Genomic DNA, 18,406 nt, shown 5'->3' with positions numbered 1-18,406 from the left:
CCGATGGAGCACGCCGTGCTCCGCATGCTCGTCGACAAGTACAAGCCCATGCGCGGCGGGTCCATGCGTTCCGCCGAGGAGAAGCTCAAGCAGGCGCTCCCGAAGGTGCGCTCCGCGGACGGCTTCGCGAGCGCATCCAGCGTCGGACTCGTTGCAGGGGAGGTCGCGGGCCCGAGTCCGAGCGCGAGCACTGGCTCGAACCCGCTGCAGGAGCATGTCCCCATGCGCCACATCCGCCCGGATGAGCCCATCCTCCCCGGTATTCCCGGACATCAACCGTGGCACACCACCTTCACCGTGCCCTCGCATGCGAGCTCGAGCATACGATACGGCAACATACCTCAGCCGCCCCGCGCGCCCGCGCGCGAGGGCCCTTTCGCAGGTGGTCTTCCGCTCGACGACAAGGCGCGCCGAGCGGAGCTCGAGACGCGGCGGCGGATGCAGCAAGGTGTGCGGCTCTCGCGCGCGCGCGACTCAACGCTCGACTACCGCCTCGGCCAGTACAAGGGCGGCGCAGCGGACCAGGTGCGGCGGCCAAACCCAGTGACGCTCAAGGGGTGGGCGAGTCTGGTCGAGGATCGAATAGAGGTGAGTATGTGCCATTGCATCTCCGCAGGCAGTCCTCTGAGACGTCGCAGAAAGCACGACAGGCGGGGCACTTCAAGAACATCAGGGGGAGAGGCCAGCCGATGGTCCGCGCAACGGAGGACAAGAACCCCTTCATTGGGAGAGAAGAGTTCCTCATGAACCGCATTGTACAGCGGCAAGGTGCAGCTCCGCCGTGGGTAGAGATTCAGGGAGGTGCGTGATCAGTCGTTGTGTGCATTGTCCTTGTTCTCTTAGTAGTGCATTCGCAGAGCTCGAGACGGCCGTGCATGCCTTCCGCGAAATCGTCAAGCAGTCCTGGACAAGGCGCGCGCTCCGCACCCTCACGGCCCTGCACCCTGCGTCCCTCCTTCCCCGCCTCACCCTCGACGACGTTACCGCGATGCGCGACCCAGAATGGGAAGCCAAAGAACGCTCGTATCACGAAACGGCGCTCGAAGAGCTGAACAGCCTTGTGCGCAAGTATAACGGGTTGGCACCGTATGCCGTCAGACGAGCCTACTACATGCGCAGCGTGGAGCTCGAGCGTGTGTACAAGGAGGCTGGAGAAGACATCTTGGAGGGTTTCACCGAACGAGCCAAGCAGGGTGGTGCGCTCCCGAGAAGGCCTGGCTTCGGCGATGAGGATGAAGGCGGGGGTGGGGCAGGTGATGGAGCAGGCAGAAGCTTCGGCTTGCGGGACATGTTCAGAGACCTTGTCGCTGCGATCCGCGGGCGATAGCGCAGACTTCTGGGTAGGTGGGCCAATGTCGCGTTGCACCGGCGTGGGGACCACGTTTGTGTGTGCTTCTATCGACGATGTCTTCTTCGCACTGCCCGCGGTGGTGCTGTACACAGACGGGAGGTTTAGAGGCCTAGATATGTATCACTGACCACGCTCACTTGCCACCACAAAACCACGTTGTTGGCCTCAGCCTGTGTGGATACCCATCTTATCGAGTCTGCCCTCGTGGGTCGCTCGTGGCCTGCACGAGCGTCGGCGCCGGTGGACGTCGCAGCTTGCCATCGAACCACCACGATGCCCTCCGCCGCCGACGCACCTTGATCATCGACCTCGCATCGAGCCCCCACGTTCCAAGAGCGTGCAGAACGGCCCGCCGGGAGCATTCGTTGCGCAGACTCCGCGATCAACACCCCGGACCCTTGGCGGGCAGTGGCGCCATAGCCCGCGCCTTCCCGCCTCCGGACTCGCGCCAAATATTTGCCTTGTCCTGGTGTACAAACAACGGCTTCCGACGTACAAAGCTCGCCCGCTCCCACCGCGTTCGCCGCACAACGCACCCCGGGTCTCTTCGCGAGCGTGAATGAAGCCCCGCGCGGGTCGGTGGGAAGGCAGGGTCGAGGACAATAGCGGCCGGCGGGGGCAGCCCGTCGCGGCGGGGGGACGCGGGCGCACGGGGACGGGGAGGCTAGGGCGGCCTCATGGCTGCCTCGCGCCGCGCGGGGGCTCGCTTGCATCTAATCACCCTCGTGCGTATAAAATCCCGCCCCCATTTTCCTCCCGCTTTTCCGCATCCTTGCGCTCTTCCTCGACGCTCCGCCCCCGCCCCCGCCCTCGTCACCGCCCTCGCTCACTTCAACTCACAAGCCATGTCCTCCTACGCGTCTGACGACATCGTGGTGCGTACGCCCTCTCTTCGCGACGTCGTGCGCGTGCTCATCTCTGCGTCGCCTTCGCCCTCGCTTTTCCCCCCGCCGCGTCCTCGTATGCCCCTTCATCCGCACGCGTCGCACACCAGCCCGGCGACATCGTTGCGGTCTCCCACAGCGGCGGCAGGAAGGAGGGCCTCGTCGTCGGCTCCCACATCGACTACGCTGTGCGTGCCTTGCCCTGCTTCCGCTCCACCGTCCGTTCCTGCCGCTGACACAGTGCCCACCCTTCCTCGCTCTGCGCTGTGTCCCGCATCCCTCCGACGCGTCCGCAGGGCCGCCAAATCGTCGAGGTCCAGATGGAGCCCGGAGAGATCTACCACGCCTGGTACGTCCCCGCGCCCGCCCTTGCGCTTCCCTTCGCTGCGCCGACGCTGACGACCCCCCGCGCGTCGCACAGGTACCCCACCGTCACCCGCGTCCGCCGCACAGTGCAGTACCTCCCTGCCGCAGCCCACCGCAAGCGCACCGTCGAGCGCCAGATCTACTGGTGAACACCGAACTCTCCGCCGCCGCTCTGCGACGTGCGGTTCCCGCGACGTCCCGGCCACGAACACAACCCGCTCTTGCTCAACGCTGACGATCATGCCACGCCCACACGCTTCATTGATGTATGTACGTTCATGACGGTGTCGGCCAAGCTGGACGGTCCCGCGCGCCGCGGCCTGGGCGCCGCTTCCCCTAGGACACCTCCCTCCCTCCCTCTCGTGCTCGTTACGTGACAGCTACGTCTGTGCTTCTCCGGCCTGGTGTTCTCGTATGTATCTCGTTAGAACGCCTCGGTTGTCTCTCCTGGAACCCCCTTCCCCGTCCTGGATGTCGTGGAGCTTGTATGCTATATCTTTACGTGGGTGAAAATGCGGAAACCGTGCGCTCATCGGTACATGCCTGTATGTCTCGCCGTGCTCAGACTCGAGGCCCTCGGAGCCAAGTCACAGTCGCCCAGCTGGGGTGAAGCTTAATTAAAGCAAGGCTCCAGATTACTTAATATCACAGACTTGGTGTGTGCATACAATAGGTAAAAAAAACAAGTACAACGACCGTGCGGTCGTCCGTCTACGCCTACGCCCTCAGCGACGCTGGCTCGCGCCCCACGTCCATCGGCCGCTTCGTCTTCCGCAACCGCGCCTGCTTCGAGGGCGACGGCGGCGGCTGCGGAGATCGAGGCGACCGCTGCGCGTCCTCCAGGTTCCGGTCTCGCGGCGGCAGGTTGATGTGTGACGGTCGATGGTGGTGCGAAGGCGAGTGCGGCTGAGCTGGCGCCGCCTGGACCTGCGAGTGAGAGTGCGACCGCGACCGCCCGTGTCCGCCGCTCGCCTTCGCGTCTCCGCTGGCTTGCGCGTATGCGTGTCCGTGGACGGGCGCGGTCGCGGTCGAGAGCGTGGTCTTCGCGGTCGCGGCGGACGCCGTGGTCGTCGTCGAGGCTTGCGACTGAGCGCTCGTTGACCGTTCCATCGGCGGTGCGCTGGGCCGTGCGGTTACTGTAGAGCCTGTCGAGTGCGAACCGGACGCGGACGTGCGGCGAACGACGCGGGGGTCGACGGAGCGCTCCCGCTCGTCCCTACTCCGACTCCCCACCCGCTCGTGGTGCCCATCTTCCCTCTCCCGTTCCCTCTCCTGCGGCATCACTGTTTCCTGCGACGCACGCGAGTCGACGTCGCTCGTTGCTGCTGGAGGAGGAAGAGGAGGACCGAGCAGCGTGCGGGGAACGTACACGCGCTCGTAGAAGAGCATGAACGCCCCGACACCCTGTTGCCGCACCTGCGAGAACCCGACCTCCTCCACCTTGTCATCCGATATGTGGAGCCAGCCTCGGCCCGGGCCAGGAGGCGGCGCGTCGTCGTCGCGCACAGGCCCGCCGAACATGGTGCATCGCGCGCACTCGCACCCGTACAGGCACGCGAGCTGCGGCAAGGAGAGCTTGCCGTGACCGCGGGGTTTCCGTCGGAAGCAGACGTAGTGCCCGCCTTGGTGCACGCCGTAATGGCATACGACTGCGGCGAGGCGGTAGAGGGTGCGCGGGATGTACGTGCCGGGAGTTGGAGTGAGGGTGCGCGCAGCGACGGGAGGGGGGGAGGAGATGGGGAGGGATGGTGCGGTGGATAGCTGACCTGAGGTCGTGAATGGGGTGAGGTCGAGTATTTCTGAGAAGGAAACGTGGCAGTTGTTTTTCGTCGCGCCGTACGCGGTGTGCACGGAGCGATTTAAGTGGAGGGCAAGCACGGGCGGGGGCTGGGGTCGATCAGTACAAGAGCACAAGTGAGGGATGGGGCTACTCACGCGGGCAATCATGGACTGCTTCGTCGCGGGGCTGATTATCCTGTCTAATGTCACGCCCTTGATGTCTTCCTCCACTCTTCCCGTCTGCAGCAGCTCCTTGACCTTCGCTGCCAGCTTCCGGGCCTCTCGCGCGCGCTTCTTTCTGGACGATGATGGATCAGGTGTGGCTTGCGCCGCTTTTTTTAACTGTTCCGCGTCCTGTTCTAGCCTCAAGGAAGTTGCCTCCAGCGAACATCGGCGACATACGCAGTCTTGCAGAAGCTCTATTCGCGTGTACTCCTCCAGACAGTCCTCCAGCATGCACACGTTCTGCTACCGTCGTTAACGAGAGCTCACAATGAGAGGGGCATAAGTGCAGACGGACACACCTTCATCGTCGGGACCGCAAGCTGCATATTGTTGAACGGGAAGTGCATAACAGCCTCGGTATACCCGCACCTCATACAGCTTCGTCTGTTCGCGGTCAACCCATCGAACACCGACCTGTTCAAATCTCGACTTTCCTGATGGTCCTGTGGGGTCAGACGTCCCAGCCCACGGTCCCGCCGGATTTCTTTGGCGACAGCAGAGCTTTCGTTCGCGACGGATTCAGAAAGAAGCTGGAATAGCTCCTGGGCGTCTTGGTGCTCTCTTGACGAAAATAGAGAGTTGTGTCTTCCCTGGTTTTGTTTTCCTAGAGCCGCAATGATGTCGTAAGGACGAAAGGCGCGAGCATGGGGCAATGGAGTATTGAGAGCTGGAAGCGGAGTTGAGCTGGCCCCACAGTAAAGAGAGTATGGAACACACCGCCTAAGAGATCACAAAGGGCAGAGACGACAGGAACATCCATGTCGTAGGTATCTGCACTGGAAAGTACTCGGTCTAATTGTGGAGTGAGATATGCAAGAGAGGCCATGGCCTGACGAGTCGGTCAGCATATTAGCATGCAGATGGCATCACGGCTGGCGACAAACGAACGACCCCTTGGGCGCAAATAGTCGGCTCAGAGGGCAAGTGCGTGCCTTGAACCAAGGCGAGCCCGAGAACGGGGGAGGTTGAAGCCCGCTATATGCGCGAAGGGAAATTACTCTGTTGTCGGCAGCAACAAAGTACTTTCCGCACATTGGGCCGCGCCGTGAAAAGAATGAAGACCACTCACTTGAACTGTTGAATTCATAAAACAATATGTGCCCGAGATATTGACGAGACCAGGATACCATCCATCCCCTTGACTGTTCGATGAGTATTCTACGACAGGGTTCATACAGCATAGACATATAAACGGTGGCGCGGCGCACCTTGGCTTTCCGTCCGTGCGACATACTCGTCCCGAGACTGAGATCGGATGTGCGCTCGCCGGCGCAACTTCCTCGAAGATACGCTACTGCTGGACTGGCCCTCACTCCAGTTCCAAGGAAGAACACTGGCAACGGCGTTGAGCATGGAATTGAATGTGGCGGCGAGTGCGGTGGCGAACGAGTAGAGGTGTGTGCTGAGGAGGAGGACGAGAGTGGGGACAAGGATGAGGACGACAAGAGGTGCGATCTGCTGGAAGAGAGGATTGGAGAGCACGACGTAAAGGTAGTAGTCGAGGTTGTCGAGGGAGGGCATCTAGTGTGAAAGTCCTGACCCCGGCAACATGGAAGTCAAGTGCAAGTAGTGATTCAGCGGGCCAAGTCCTAGGCCCGGACCGTGGACGGTGACGCGAAGGCCATGTGGCCATGACTAAGCAGGACTGCCGGATTAGACGGTGTGTTTTGGGTTCGTGTACGCGCACGTATCCATATGTGTATCGGTACACAGTGTACTCGGAAACACCGACCTTCTGTTTCTGTATATCTCATGTGGCTCTACAGAGCTGGATGACTATCTTGTGGTTGAGTTGCCGGAGATGATACGAAGCGCTCACGGACGTCCACGCCACCAGGGAAACGCGTCGGTGGCTGCCAGGTTCGACTTTTGTTTGATTTGCTCGACGCGTCTCTTGTCCTGCCCCTTCCCCCGCCCCGCCCACGCCCCGCGCCCTCTCTTCACGGCACGCGACCGCGCGTCGGAGCCCGCGTCCTTGCTTCTTGGTTGAGCCTCTGTCACCGTTGGCGGCACGGCTTCTCGCGGAAGCGTCGCCGCTTTGGATAGATGGCCGCCACCGCCCTCTTCTCGTGTCACTCGTCCAACCCCTTCGAGAACACGCTCGAGAGCCCCTCCGCCGGCGCCCACGGCTGTCCACCTCTCTTCCACAGACACATGGATATCGACCTCGCCCAACAGTTCTCCGACGATGGACCAAGCGAGACCACCCTTCCGCAGCTCGAGCAGTACCATTCCCACCTTGCCCAGCTCTTCCCCGACGCCAACATCCCCACGTACAACTACGGCGCGTCCTCAAGCAAGAACACGCTGGAGAAGATGCCGACCAACCTGAGCGTGGAGGAGAGTGTGGACGATGAGATGCTGAGCGACGACGACGAGGAAGATGAGGAGATGGTCGATCCGGGTGACGAGCTCGAGGTCGATCTCGACGACGATGACGACGAGGAAGAGGAAGATGAAGGCGACACCACCGACGAGGAGTCCTCCATCCTCCTCAAGCCTCGTTCTGAACAGGCCGAGATTCTCGAGGAGATCGTCGACCTCGAGAATGCCGTGCCCGACCTCGCCGAAGACTACAAGCTCCTCGACCGACTGGGTACGGGCACCTTCTCCGCCGTCTACAAGGCCCTCGATCTAGGCTATCACACAAGATGGCACAACAGAGAGTGGCATGGACGACATCCCCCAAACTCTTCTGCGCACTACCAGAGTGCTTCGCATCCTCGAGACCAGAAAGTGTACGTCGCCGTCAAGCGTATATATGTCACCAGCGGCCCCGAACGGATACGGAACGAAATCTCCATTATGGAGGACTGTAGAGGGTCCCGGCACGTGTCTCAGATCATAACCGCATTCCGACATCAAGACCAGGTGGTCGTCATTATGCCCTACCAGAGGAACGCCGACTTCAGGGTAAGCCGCCTACGTCATTGTGTACGCGTCGTGCCTCGCTTATATGCGCGTTCACGATGCGTCTCAAAGGACTACTACAAGTACATGCCTCTCGCGAGCGTAAAGTGTTACTTCCGCTGCATGTTTCGGGCGTTGCGCGATATCCATTCTCGCGGTATCATCCACCGAGATGTGAAACCAGCAAACTTCCTGTACGACCCCCGCACAGGGATCGGAACGCTCTGCGACTTCGGTTTAGCCTGTGTGGGTTTCTTTTTATAGCCGTGACATATCCAAGTGGTTTGACCCACATCTCGGCCACCATAGCGCATTGAAAGAGGGCAGAGCCACGGAGCTTGTCTTCACACGCCGCCGACTCGGGACTTTCCCCACGGTCGTCTGAAGCCAAGGGTGGACCTGAACGTAGATCGCATCAAGAAAATGCAGAGGGACGCGCGTTTGAAAAGCGCAAGTCCGTCCGACAAGATAGGCTACCCTGCCAAAGACGCTCGGCAAGTTGTGCTCAGTAAACTATATGCGCGTTCTGACGTCTTCGTAGACCTCGATCCAAGGCCAACCGTGCTGGTACGAGGGGCTTCCGTGCACCTGAAGTCCTCTTGAAGTGTGGCGACCAAACCGGAGGTTCGTGAGGACACGTGCCATGGGTTCTCCGTGCTCATGATTTGCTCTAGCTATCGATGTTTGGTCGGCGGGGATGATCCTGCTGTTCTTCTTGACGAAGAAGTTCCCCCTCTTCCAGTCAAATGACGACACCGAGGCTCTGATGGAGATTGCCGTCGTTATTGGCAAGAAGCGCATGGAGAAGACGGCGACCCTGCACAGTGAGTTTCTCTGAGAAATCATGGTTGTTGCCGCCTCATGAAGACGGAAACGCAGGTCGCGTTTTCCAGTCCAACGTTCCCTCTCTGTCGCAAGAGGGCACCACGTGGAGGCAGCTCGTGGAGAATCTCAACCCGAATATCCGCGTGCCAGCCGTTCATGACCCGTACTTCTTCCCTCCGCCCCCACCGTCCCGCGCCAACAGCCATCCGCCATCCTCCTCATCCGCTTACTCCCGCTCCTCTTCCGCTGGGCCCGAGCGCTACTCTTCTCCATCTCCCGCCGACCTGGAAGCCTACTCCGCCGAGATCAACTTCGCGCTCGATTTCCTCTCGCAGATCATGGAGCCTGAGTCGACGAAACGGCTGACGCCACGCAAGGCGCTCTACCACCCATTCCTGCGCGACCCTGCGGAGCCCGAGGACGACGAGGTGGTGCCGCACCCGTTCGGCTTTGGGGCGTGCAGCGAGCACCACTTCGTCGACGAGGAGACCGACGAGCTGTGCGTGCGCGTGAAGCTCGAGGGCAGGGAGGACTGGGTCGTTCGGCGGGTGCCGGCCGGGGAGGGCATCGCGATCGGGAAGGAACCGTGCGAGTTTCATCGCGACCCGGCAGCGAAGCAATCCGACCAGAGTGAGGGCGAGGGAGAGTAACGATATACTCATCGTGTTTATACCACCTGCAATGTTGTGACATTCTCAGCGACTATACGCGCACCATCATGGCGACAAGCTTTTAGACTTTCTTGCCCGTGATCGTATGACGTCAGTCGATCTCGAGCATTGTTTGGAACAATCGCAGAGTATGTGCGGGTCAACACCGAGCGCCCAGGCTTTGAAAGACGACGCATGGCAGTCACTGTTCCTATCGATAGCGCTAGAAGGACGAGTACGATTTACCCTACTTCCGTGTAGCAATTCCAGAGGTCCGTATTATCCTATCCGTCCCGAGAATGCGTTAGGTGGGCTCAGATGGTAAGACAAGCCAACCAAAACATCTCGTTGATGCTTGTTGTTGTATATCAGGTTCCCTTCAGTCTCTGGCTTGCAGTATGTACTCGAATGTGGCTTGGCAGCTGATGGTATCGCAGGTCCCTTTACACATTTCGTGAGGAGTGGTGACGATTTACTTCACGGACACAACAGGGTTGGTATCAAGCAACAAGTTCCGATCGGCACCCAGGCTTCGTTTGGGCCTCGGTCCGAGAGATGCAAGGTTTCCACGTGACTGTTTCTGTAGGGTCTCCGGATCCGGATGGTAGACCATACTGGTAAGCGCAGGTCGCGGTCCTGTGAACCGAGCGACGACTCAGAACGAGAGCATGGATAGATGGATGCGATGGAATGATGTCATGGCCGGGCCGCGAGCGGGCAGCTAGCGCTGGCGGGCACGAGCTGATGCATGATCGCGATCTCTGCGGCACGTCGCGGCCGTGCAAGTCTCACCTCTCCCTCCCCCCGCCACCGTCGCCTTCTCTCTCGTCTGCTCGTCTTCCCCTCCTCCTCACGCTCGCTCCTGCCCTCCTGCCCTCTCACAGCCTACTCCTCCTCCTCTGCCCGTGCGATGTCCATCAACACGATCACCCTCAGTCCAGAACGCCGGCCGCTCCCGACGCCCGACGAGATGAGCATCCGCGATCTGAGCAACATCGAATACATCCTCTCCCTCTCCGAGCCGGGAAAAAAGCTCGACGGCCGTGGCCACGTCTACCTCAGCGACAGCAGGGTGCGTCTCGCGGCTCGCCGCCGCCGCCGCTCTCCACCCCAGCCCCGTGCCCCGCTCACGCCCTTCCGCCCGCCATCGCCCGCCCATCCGAACCGACACCGCCCCCGCCCGCCCGCTCGCGCGCCCGGCCCCGCACGCGCAGGTCGTCATCGTCGCCGACGCCGTGGGCGCCGACGGCTTCGAGACGCTCGCCGTCCCGCTCACCTCGCTCGCGGGCGTCCGCGCGGACCCCCCGAAGCTGCTCTCGTCCTCGCCGCGCGTGACGCTCGACGTCGCGCCGCCGCCGGCGCGCGTCGAGGGCAGGTACGGCTGGTGCGTGCGCGCGGAGCTGCGCGGGTCCAAGGCCGAGCTCCCGGGCTTCGCCGCCGCGCTCGATAAGACGTACGAGCGCGTGGCCGCGCAGGCGAAGGCGAAGGGCACGGGCGAGGACGAGTTCGACCTGCGTGAGTGCCGCCCCGGAGTCGTCCACGTTTTCCCCCCAATTCGAATGCGCATCCGCCCCATGGTGCGCCGCGAGCGCGGGCACGTCCTGCCCCCGCCCGCCGCTGTCCGGGGAGGCCCTCCGCCGGGCGTGGCTCTTTTCGTGCGCCCTGTTATCCGTTTCCCTGTTTCGGCTTGCGTGTGTGTTTCCGTGAGCCGCGGTGCGATCGTGCGCCCACCGGGCCGGTGCAGGCATATTGCCGATGGATCGGGATACAGGAGGACGGGGAGGTTAACGACATCCGCGTGTGCCAGGCCCCTGGGCTCCTTGGGTGGTTTCTATGCTCCTAAAACTCTTCCTTCTTTGCATAATACCGTACTGAATTCCCTTTCTTCACAGCCCTCTACGCCGCGGCGGGCCCGAGCGGGAGTGGGAGCGGAAGTGGGCCGTCGACGTCGGACGTCCCGTCGGACGCGCCGCCTGGGTACGAGCCGTAAGGCCTGAAGCCAAATGGTGGAAGGAGACGGACGAGGAATCCGCTGTCCGCGCGCGCAGATCTAGATGGGCGATGGAAGGAGAGGCAAGAGCGGGATCCAAAGGAACGTGGTCGTGCAACACGCGTGTAACGAGTCTGTGTATGTACTCTACGCCGTATTTATTCGCCTCCGCGCCGGGCTGTGGTCGGGAGCCGTGCGTGAGTAGATAGAGGACCTGCCACTGCGGGAATAGGCGCAAAGACTTTCATGCGCAAGCTGGGTTTCCTTTCAATCGCTTGAAGCTGACCTTTCTCTGGTGAAAAACCCGGCCTGGGCTCGGCCGGGCCGCGGCCACGGATAACTGGCGCGACGTGAGATTGCGGTGTGGATCTGGAAAGCAAAGCGACGGTGGGTGATACAGCTGTACAGGGCGGTGGGAGACGACAAACGAAGGGCTACATATATACTAGATGGCAATGGGCATAAAGTTCACTAAAGTGTAAGCCAGCCGCGGGGGGTCGTAGCACTAAGTAGTGTATGTGTATGTGTATGTATGCAGACGAGTCTGTATGTGACAAGGTCATGCCAGGGAATAGCGGGGAATAAGGGGGGTTTCGCGCGCGGCCGTGTCGAGAAGGGCGAGATGGTACAACGTCGCACTGGTGCACTACGTCCCTCGGGGTCTCTCCAAAACCCTGTGGACCGAAGTTTACCTCGATGCGGTCTCCAGGCCATCATCATACGGCAGCGGGCTCGGCACTGCCCGCGCGCCGCCCTCCAGGGCCGAGCGTGTTGAGCTCGACCTCCGTCCGCACCGGTTCCCACTCCCCGTCCACGTCCTCATCCTCATCCGCCTCCCCGCCGTGCGCCCCGCACGAGCCGCCGTGGCTCCGGCTCGTGTCGGGGGGCGTCATCAACGCGCCGGCGCCCGAGGGCGGGGTGACGGGCGAGGCGCGTTCGCTGTCCGGGACCGCGAACCGGATCGAGGACGTGCGCGGGTCCCGCGCGGCGGCCTCGAGCGCGCGGTCCACCTCGCGGCCGAGACGCGTGGTCGTGAACGAGCGGCCGCGGTTGACGTGCCGGAGGTCGAGCACGAGCCGCTGGCCGGCGACGATCATGAGCGTGAGCGTGAAGGTGGCGACGAGCTGGTTGAGCAGGCGCTGTGGCGGGGAAGGCGCAGCACGGGGGGAGGAAGGGACAAACAGATTAGAAGACATCCTGGGGACTAGAGACAAGCGGGCGGCGTACGTCGGCGTACATGGTCCAGAGGATGATGTTGAAGATGCTGCTGAAGATCGTTGTCGTGAAGTACAGTGCTCCTGCGGGAGTGGGGTTAAGTCTGTGGTCGATCGGGGGCGCGCAGGGGACTCACCGTCGCGGGCAATGATCCATACTATTCGGCCTCCGTCGGACGCGAAGACGAGGTTTCGGTCAAAGTGCCGTAGGGAGACTAGAGTTAGTACGAAGACCGTGCATTCCAAGACCAGGCTGGAGTGAAGGTTAGCGCGGTGACAGGCGTTGGACCACCTCATAGGGAAAGGACATACCCGGGCACCCATAACAGCCACTGGGAAAAGTGCCATTCAGTGGGTGAACGAGGCGCCAAAAACTATATGCTTACTGCGAGGGCTGTGTGTGGGCGCAGGTAAGCGAGGGGGCCGGGTGCAGAAGGGGCGAAGGGACTCACGAGGAATGGAGCCGATGCAAGTCCCTACGATCCCGGCGAAAGGGTATGCATCAACTGAGCCTCGTTCTGTTAAGCACACAACTCGATCACTTCGCCATTGGGCAGGCTGAACACGTGAGCTTACCGCTAGTGACGACAAATCCCCAGGCCAGAATCCCCAGGCAGATCATGGAGTATAGGCCGAAGAGCATCCCGAGCGCCCACAGCAATTGTGGGTGCCGACCCCACGTCGCCCACGCGCGCAGCAGAACGAGTACTGACCCACCGTAGGCGCCATCAGCACAACATGGAGTGAAGAGTGACAAGGGGAGTATGCACCATGAACGCACGCGTAGGACAGGAACTGGAATGCAGTGAGGATAAGCTGTGAGCGAAAGCAAAACTGGCGAGTGCCTGGTCGATGAGCGTGCGGTCCGGCAGCGGGCAAAGCGCGGATATACCGACGTTCGGATCGTCCGCGCGGAAGACGCCCAGAGCTTGCGCGACGGTGAGGGCCACGACCCCGAGGTTGGCATAGCGGTTGTACAGGTAGATGAGCTTCGCGGACGACATTCGGGTCGGCCAGATATATCGGACCTAGGTTTGAGTTGAACAAGAATGTGCGGAGAATGGGCGAGCCTAGGGAAGGGTACGTACGTCGTCGGCCATAGTAGCAAAGTGCTCCCACACAAAAATGACGAACCCAATGAGACTGACATATCTGGGAGGGTTCGTTCGTAAGGGATGGGTGCATATATCAAGGCATGCGATAAACTCACCGAACGGTGTGGAGGTCGGTGAAGTACTGTGCATCTAGCGTGAAGACATCGCGTGCTGTGTGTCTGAGACGGACGATCGTTGAGCGCGGGCCGGAGGTGGAGGAGAGGGGTGTGCCGGGACGAATTCACGGAGCAATCGAAAGGCGGGTGAGTACTCACTGCATGGGCCTCGGCGCGCGTCGCCGCAGAGGGCGGGCGGAGACTTGGACAGTCCTGGCCGGGAGTCTGTGCGGGGGCAACGGTTACGGTGGCATGCACACGACGGGGTGCTTGGGGAGAGCGGTGGACAGAAGGCGGGGCATGGATTAATTAAGAAAATAAGCCATCAGCGCACGGGGACATTAATTCGGGCGGCAAGAAGGACCCCGGAAATCTAGCCTCTTCCGGCGATATCGATGTGCTCGGGCGCGTGCCGCTCGCCCCTGGGCAGCCCTGGGCCTGCCACGGACATCTGTGAGACAGCGAGCCTCGGTCGACTCTCAACGTCGTGCGCACGCCGACCTCAATGCACTTGATCCCGTGGCCACCGTGTGGCCTGCGAGTTGCAAACATAACTCGAGCAGCCACATGAGCACCATGCTGGGAGAGAACCACGTCTAATTATCGCCACTCCGCAGCTCACAGTTGGTCGGGCTCGCGTTCACCTCTTCGCACGGAATGACGTTATCGCCGTCGTGATACAGACAGCGACAACGACCGCTTCACACGCCAATCTCACAAGTACTCTGCGGCACGGGCGCCAGATAACATGAGCCTGAACGAAAAGCGTGAGCGTCGCGATCCCGGGATGGCATAATGCGGCTTTGCTTCGCACCAAGGCACCACGCACCAGCACCCTAGTATGGTTTGAATTTCCGCGACTGCTTCAGCTTCTCTATCTTCTCCTTGTCTTCCTCGAATTTGCGCTTCAAGTCGATGATGTCTGCCGCCCAACAACATCCGAGGTCAGTGCTTACCCCGGTCACGGAGCACGCCCGCCAGACACGCACCTTTGCGCTTCTTCTCGTGGATCTGGAACGCGTAGAACGCCTCCTTCTCTTTCTTTTCCTTCTTCCTCCGCCCCCGCTTCCCGTCCCCGTCTCCGTCCGACGCGACCCCGGCAACGAACCGCTTGCTCGCCACGCCGACGCCCCCACCAAGCGTCTTGCCGTACGCGCCACCGCGGGTGACGAGCGTGAAGCCGTCCTCGTCGACGACCGCCTCTCCCATGCGGTACTTGCCCCCCTGCCGCGCCGCCGCCTGCGCGTGCTCGAAGGCGGCCACCCACGAGTCCGCGTGCGCGCGCACGACGTCAAGCGGCGGCCGCGCCGCGCGGTACAGCGCCGTGAAGTGCTCGAGCCCGCGCGGCGCCGCGGCGTCGGTCGGCCACGCTGGGGGCTTCGGCGGCGGCGTGAGCGCGCGCGCGAGGGAGGAGGCGTCGAGGAAGACGACGAAGGCGGTGTGGCCCGTGCGGCGGACGTGCCGCAGCGCGGGGGCGGGCAGGGGGGTGACTTTCGGGGCCTCTGTCCCGTCCGCCTTCCGCTTCTTGGAGGGCCGAGGGGCGTCGTCCGAGTCCATCCCTTCGTCCGAGTCCGCAGATTCGCCCTCGCCGTCTTCTTCGTCGCTCATCTTCTCATCATCGTCCTCGTCCTCATCCTCTGGTACTGGCGCTTCGGGCCCAGTACTGAACACCACCTTCTCCACCGTCCCTGCCGACTTGAACAGCACCGTCAACTCGCGCTCTGTGGCGTCTGGCGGGACGTTCACGAGAAAGAGCGTCCGGCCCTCCGGCAGCTCCTCTCTCTCCTTTCCCTTCGAGCTCTTGTGCTTTGGCGCAGAGTGCGCATGCGCGTATAGGTAGTGGATGACGGCGGGGGCATACAGGACCGGGAGGACCGTGAAGCCTGCGACAGTGGTGGGAGGCGAGGCGGGGCTAGAAGCGGCCGAGGTGGACGCTGAAGCCGCGGCGTGCTTGACTGCCTTTGGCTTTTGCGGAGGTTTTGGTTTTGCAGAGCCCATAGAGGCGAGAACAAGGAAGTAAAGGTAGGGAGGGGAAGCAGCAAGAGAGCACGAATCAAGCTAACGCCGAGAGTCGGTTTTTCGGCCGGCATAGCGCCCGCTACTGGTCCCCGGGCCGTCCCCGTGCGCCCGCGCAAAATTCAGCACGACAGGCCTCTTCTGTTGTCTTCGACGACGGTGCGTTCACACGTTCTTCCAGGCAAGCTGAAAGCTGCGCTGAGTCTGAGATAGTAGACCCGAAACCGAGACGGAGGCCAAAACCAGAACCTGTAGAGACGAGAAAAACCGACGAGACTTTTGCAATGAGGACTCGAGGAGCACGAGAAACATCACGACGCTGGAAACTGGGAACGATCCGATATCACTTCACTCGCACCTTCGTGCCGATCCGCCCCGCCAAGGTAAAGTATTATTGAACATGTCGAGATGGAGGCTACAGAAGCGTACATTAACGTCGCGGTGCGTGGGCACGGGGACTCAGTACGCGTACGGCTCCAAATCTGGTCCGTCGTGTGCCGCGATCTTGCGAACAAGGACCTAAATCTTCATATGAAAGGCGAGCAGCATCCAGACCAAGAGGCTGGATGATCGAGCCTACCGACGAATGACGTGGGTGTATGTCAGATAAGATCTTGAGGGTTGAGAGCACGGGGATACGTGCCCGCGAATGGGCGGAGCAATCTACATAGTACGTCGGCGTTCTTGAGCATTCTTCATCATCCGCTTCCCCTTTCACCACCGCGCACATAAACCATCAAGTTCGGCACACGCTTTTTCTACGAGACCACCCGATGGCGTCCTCTTCCACTCTCCATATTCCCCTCTTCATTGTTGACAGATTCAGGCTTCAACCTCGGCTCGCCTCCATTTGCATCGTGCCCAAAGCCGTCTATATCTATGTCCTCTCGGCCGCGGCAGATGCAGCGAACGTAAAATTCAGAACATTCGGTGTGGAGATTTGGAAGGTATGTCTTTCGTCTCTGGAGTCTAGTCGACCGGCGATGACGGTCATGTTGTGCCCATAGCCAAAGGAGCCCTTGTACGCCCAGGACGAAGAGCAATTACAATGCCTCCCAAGCGAGCACGGCTCTCGCTTCCAGGAATTTTGTGTCAAGCTTACTAAGTTGATGTCGAGACCAGGCGGTGGAATCAACATCGGGTCCATCCTCACTGATACCACCGAATCACAACCTCCAAGCGGCACATGCGCTCTAATCGCTGAGGTCTATCCAATGGAACTGCTCACGAGGGATGAGATCGAACGATACGCTCCGGTCAGTGAACGTCCTTTTGAAGAAGAAGGCGAGGGTAGCCATAGTATACCGGGCTACGTGGTATGCGCGCACCCGTTGACATCATGTTGACATTCGTATGATCTGCCTTTGGTGTTGGTGGTGGCCCACCATCTCAAGAATGACAGCATGGCGACTCGGTTCAACGCGGTGCGAGTGTAGTCCTCGACGGAAAGCGCCCCACCACTGACGCTGTCTATCTACCAGTCTCTCCCCCGCTCGAGGTCATCATCCCCTCGTTTTCCACCTTCGTCGCCTTGTCTAGTTCCCTCGATCTTCCTGTTCCAGAAGAAATTGTCAGGCGCACTGGAGAGTTGATGCATCTTTGCTCTGCTCTCCCTCTCGATCACGTCACACTCCATGACGAAGTTTTTCCAGTTCTCTCCAGCATCTTGGGCTTTCCTGTTGAGCCAGGATTCTGTTGCAACACCCCCACCGCCACTGCTCCTCCACCGCGCTCGGATACCGCCGTGTTGACTGTAATTGGGCTCGGCATCGAAGACGGGTACGGCGGACGCATCGCACAAAGCACGTACATCGACTACTACCGGAGTCCGCCTAAAGTACGTGCACCCAACCATCGCTTGCTCACACTGACCTACATCATGCGCAGATCATCAGCCACAGCTGCTCAGTGCCCTCATTTTTGATCGGCATCGCTGGTCCACGGATGTCCATTTTTGGCGCGACCATTGCAAGGCAGCCCATTGTGCAACGCTTGACGCGAGACCTGTGGCTCGCACGGGATCACCCCCTGGACGATGCGGTCTTACTGGAGAACGCGCGCGTTCTTTACGCCCTCGCGCGTGGGCTGGAGTCTTTGCGCGCGTTCTACGCCACCCTCGGACGCCTCCCGACGCCCGAGTCCGAAACGGCCCGTCTCTTCCCTCAAGCGCCACCGTCTTCAGTGCCCGCATCGATGCGGACGAGCCGGGACACCGCGACGTGGTCGTCAAGTTCGTCAGCCACTACGGCGCGGACGCACACCGCCTTCTCGCCTCCGCGAAGCTGGCCCCGCAACTGCTGTATTGCGGCGACGTATGGGTGGAGGAGCCTCGGTACCACGGCCACAAGATGGTGGTCATGGAATACGTTGAGGGCGTTGTAGCGTTTTGCTCGCATCAGCAGAACGCCGCTCTCCCCGAGGTGACGCGGGCGATCGGGCTGTTGCACGCTGGTGAGATGGTGCTCGGGTATGTGCACGGGCATAACGTGTTGTTGCTCCCGGGGTGGGAAGAAAATGCGAAGGATAAAGTGAGGATTATCGGCTTCGACTGGGCAGGACGTGTTGGTGAGGCACGGTATCCGTGCCGTCTTCCGAAGCAGGTGTTTGCGGTGGACGGTGTGAAGGAGTATGGGTTCATCGACCCGGCTCATGACACAGGGATGCTAGCTTCATTTTGCAGCGCTCACGGACCTTGATTTTTGTTAGTAGATGCTGGGTTCGGTGCATGTGTATGCGTTCTATTTGAGAGAAGCTCCCGAGGAGGATGATAGTCCATTTGAACTTTGCGTGTCTGCACATCGGACTGGTTACCCCGCAAGTGGACTTTGGAGGGCACGGGTGGAGGAGACGCGCCGTTTGTGGCACCAAGTTTGGGCCCCACTGAGTACTGAGTACTGAGTACTGATCATCGATCATTGCCGTCCAACCCGGCTCCTTCTTTCCTTCGTTCATGAGTCTCTTCGACCAGGTCTGCCTTCGCCGCCTG

At 60.9% G+C, this 18,406-nt stretch overlaps 8 protein-coding genes across 8 annotated transcripts; 5 read left to right on the top strand and 3 right to left on the bottom strand.

Annotated features, from left to right (window-relative positions):
- Positions 1-24: 24 nt before the first annotated feature.
- Positions 25-1,327, top strand: BXZ73DRAFT_49078 (uncharacterized protein; the record flags this gene model as incomplete). The annotated part of the gene is made up of 3 exons (XM_048020184.1): positions 25-588; positions 639-801; positions 858-1,327. 3 exons carry the CDS (start codon positions 25-27, stop codon positions 1,325-1,327), a joined length of 1,197 nt encoding a protein of 398 aa, XP_047876447.1.
- Positions 1,328-2,196: 869 nt separating this feature from the next.
- Positions 2,197-2,750, top strand: BXZ73DRAFT_102678 (uncharacterized protein; the record flags this gene model as incomplete). The annotated part of the gene is made up of 3 exons (XM_048015319.1): positions 2,197-2,226; positions 2,346-2,423; positions 2,532-2,750. 3 exons carry the CDS (start codon positions 2,197-2,199, stop codon positions 2,748-2,750), a joined length of 327 nt encoding a protein of 108 aa, XP_047876446.1.
- Positions 2,751-3,318: 568 nt separating this feature from the next.
- BXZ73DRAFT_49077 (cysteine proteinase) lies at positions 3,319-5,431 on the bottom strand (the record flags this gene model as incomplete). Its single annotated transcript, XM_048020183.1, has 5 exons — positions 3,319-3,522; positions 3,616-4,488; positions 4,537-4,845; positions 4,905-5,272; positions 5,323-5,431. The coding sequence occupies 5 exons, from the start codon at positions 5,429-5,431 to the stop codon at positions 3,319-3,321; spliced, it is 1,863 nt and encodes a 620-aa protein (XP_047876445.1).
- A 1,220-nt stretch (positions 5,432-6,651) lies between these two features.
- BXZ73DRAFT_90785 (kinase-like protein) lies at positions 6,652-8,990 on the top strand (the record flags this gene model as incomplete). Its single annotated transcript, XM_048025755.1, has 6 exons — positions 6,652-7,518; positions 7,588-7,761; positions 7,825-8,009; positions 8,057-8,139; positions 8,190-8,339; positions 8,395-8,990. The coding sequence occupies 6 exons, from the start codon at positions 6,652-6,654 to the stop codon at positions 8,988-8,990; spliced, it is 2,055 nt and encodes a 684-aa protein (XP_047876444.1).
- Positions 8,991-9,900: 910 nt separating this feature from the next.
- On the top strand, positions 9,901-10,980 carry BXZ73DRAFT_102675 (uncharacterized protein; the record flags this gene model as incomplete). The annotated part of the gene is made up of 3 exons (XM_048015318.1): positions 9,901-10,062; positions 10,205-10,505; positions 10,883-10,980. 3 exons carry the CDS (start codon positions 9,901-9,903, stop codon positions 10,978-10,980), a joined length of 561 nt encoding a protein of 186 aa, XP_047876443.1.
- Positions 10,981-11,696: 716 nt separating this feature from the next.
- BXZ73DRAFT_102674 (uncharacterized protein) lies at positions 11,697-13,294 on the bottom strand (the record flags this gene model as incomplete). Its single annotated transcript, XM_048015317.1, has 10 exons — positions 11,697-12,119; positions 12,208-12,278; positions 12,332-12,447; positions 12,507-12,526; positions 12,581-12,588; positions 12,647-12,712; positions 12,771-12,902; positions 12,965-13,039; positions 13,087-13,222; positions 13,283-13,294. 10 exons carry the CDS (start codon positions 13,292-13,294, stop codon positions 11,697-11,699), a joined length of 1,059 nt encoding a protein of 352 aa, XP_047876442.1.
- Positions 13,295-14,240: 946 nt separating this feature from the next.
- BXZ73DRAFT_90784 (ribosomal RNA-processing protein 7-domain-containing protein) lies at positions 14,241-15,402 on the bottom strand (the record flags this gene model as incomplete). Its single annotated transcript, XM_048025754.1, has 2 exons — positions 14,241-14,326; positions 14,394-15,402. 2 exons carry the CDS (start codon positions 15,400-15,402, stop codon positions 14,241-14,243), a joined length of 1,095 nt encoding a protein of 364 aa, XP_047876441.1.
- Positions 15,403-16,193: 791 nt separating this feature from the next.
- On the top strand, positions 16,194-18,116 carry BXZ73DRAFT_102672 (uncharacterized protein; the record flags this gene model as incomplete). The annotated part of the gene is made up of 5 exons (XM_048015316.1): positions 16,194-16,367; positions 16,428-16,680; positions 16,902-17,257; positions 17,308-17,558; positions 17,603-18,116. The coding sequence occupies 5 exons, from the start codon at positions 16,194-16,196 to the stop codon at positions 18,114-18,116; spliced, it is 1,548 nt and encodes a 515-aa protein (XP_047876440.1).
- Between the last annotated feature and the right edge of the window lie 290 nt (positions 18,117-18,406).

Source organism: Epithele typhae (assembly GCF_022376455.1).
Source record: "Epithele typhae strain CBS 203.58 chromosome Unknown BXZ73scaffold_34, whole genome shotgun sequence".
Lineage (NCBI taxonomy): Eukaryota > Fungi > Basidiomycota > Agaricomycetes > Polyporales > Epitheliaceae > Epithele > Epithele typhae.
This window is presented reverse-complemented; position numbering and strand designations above follow the sequence as displayed.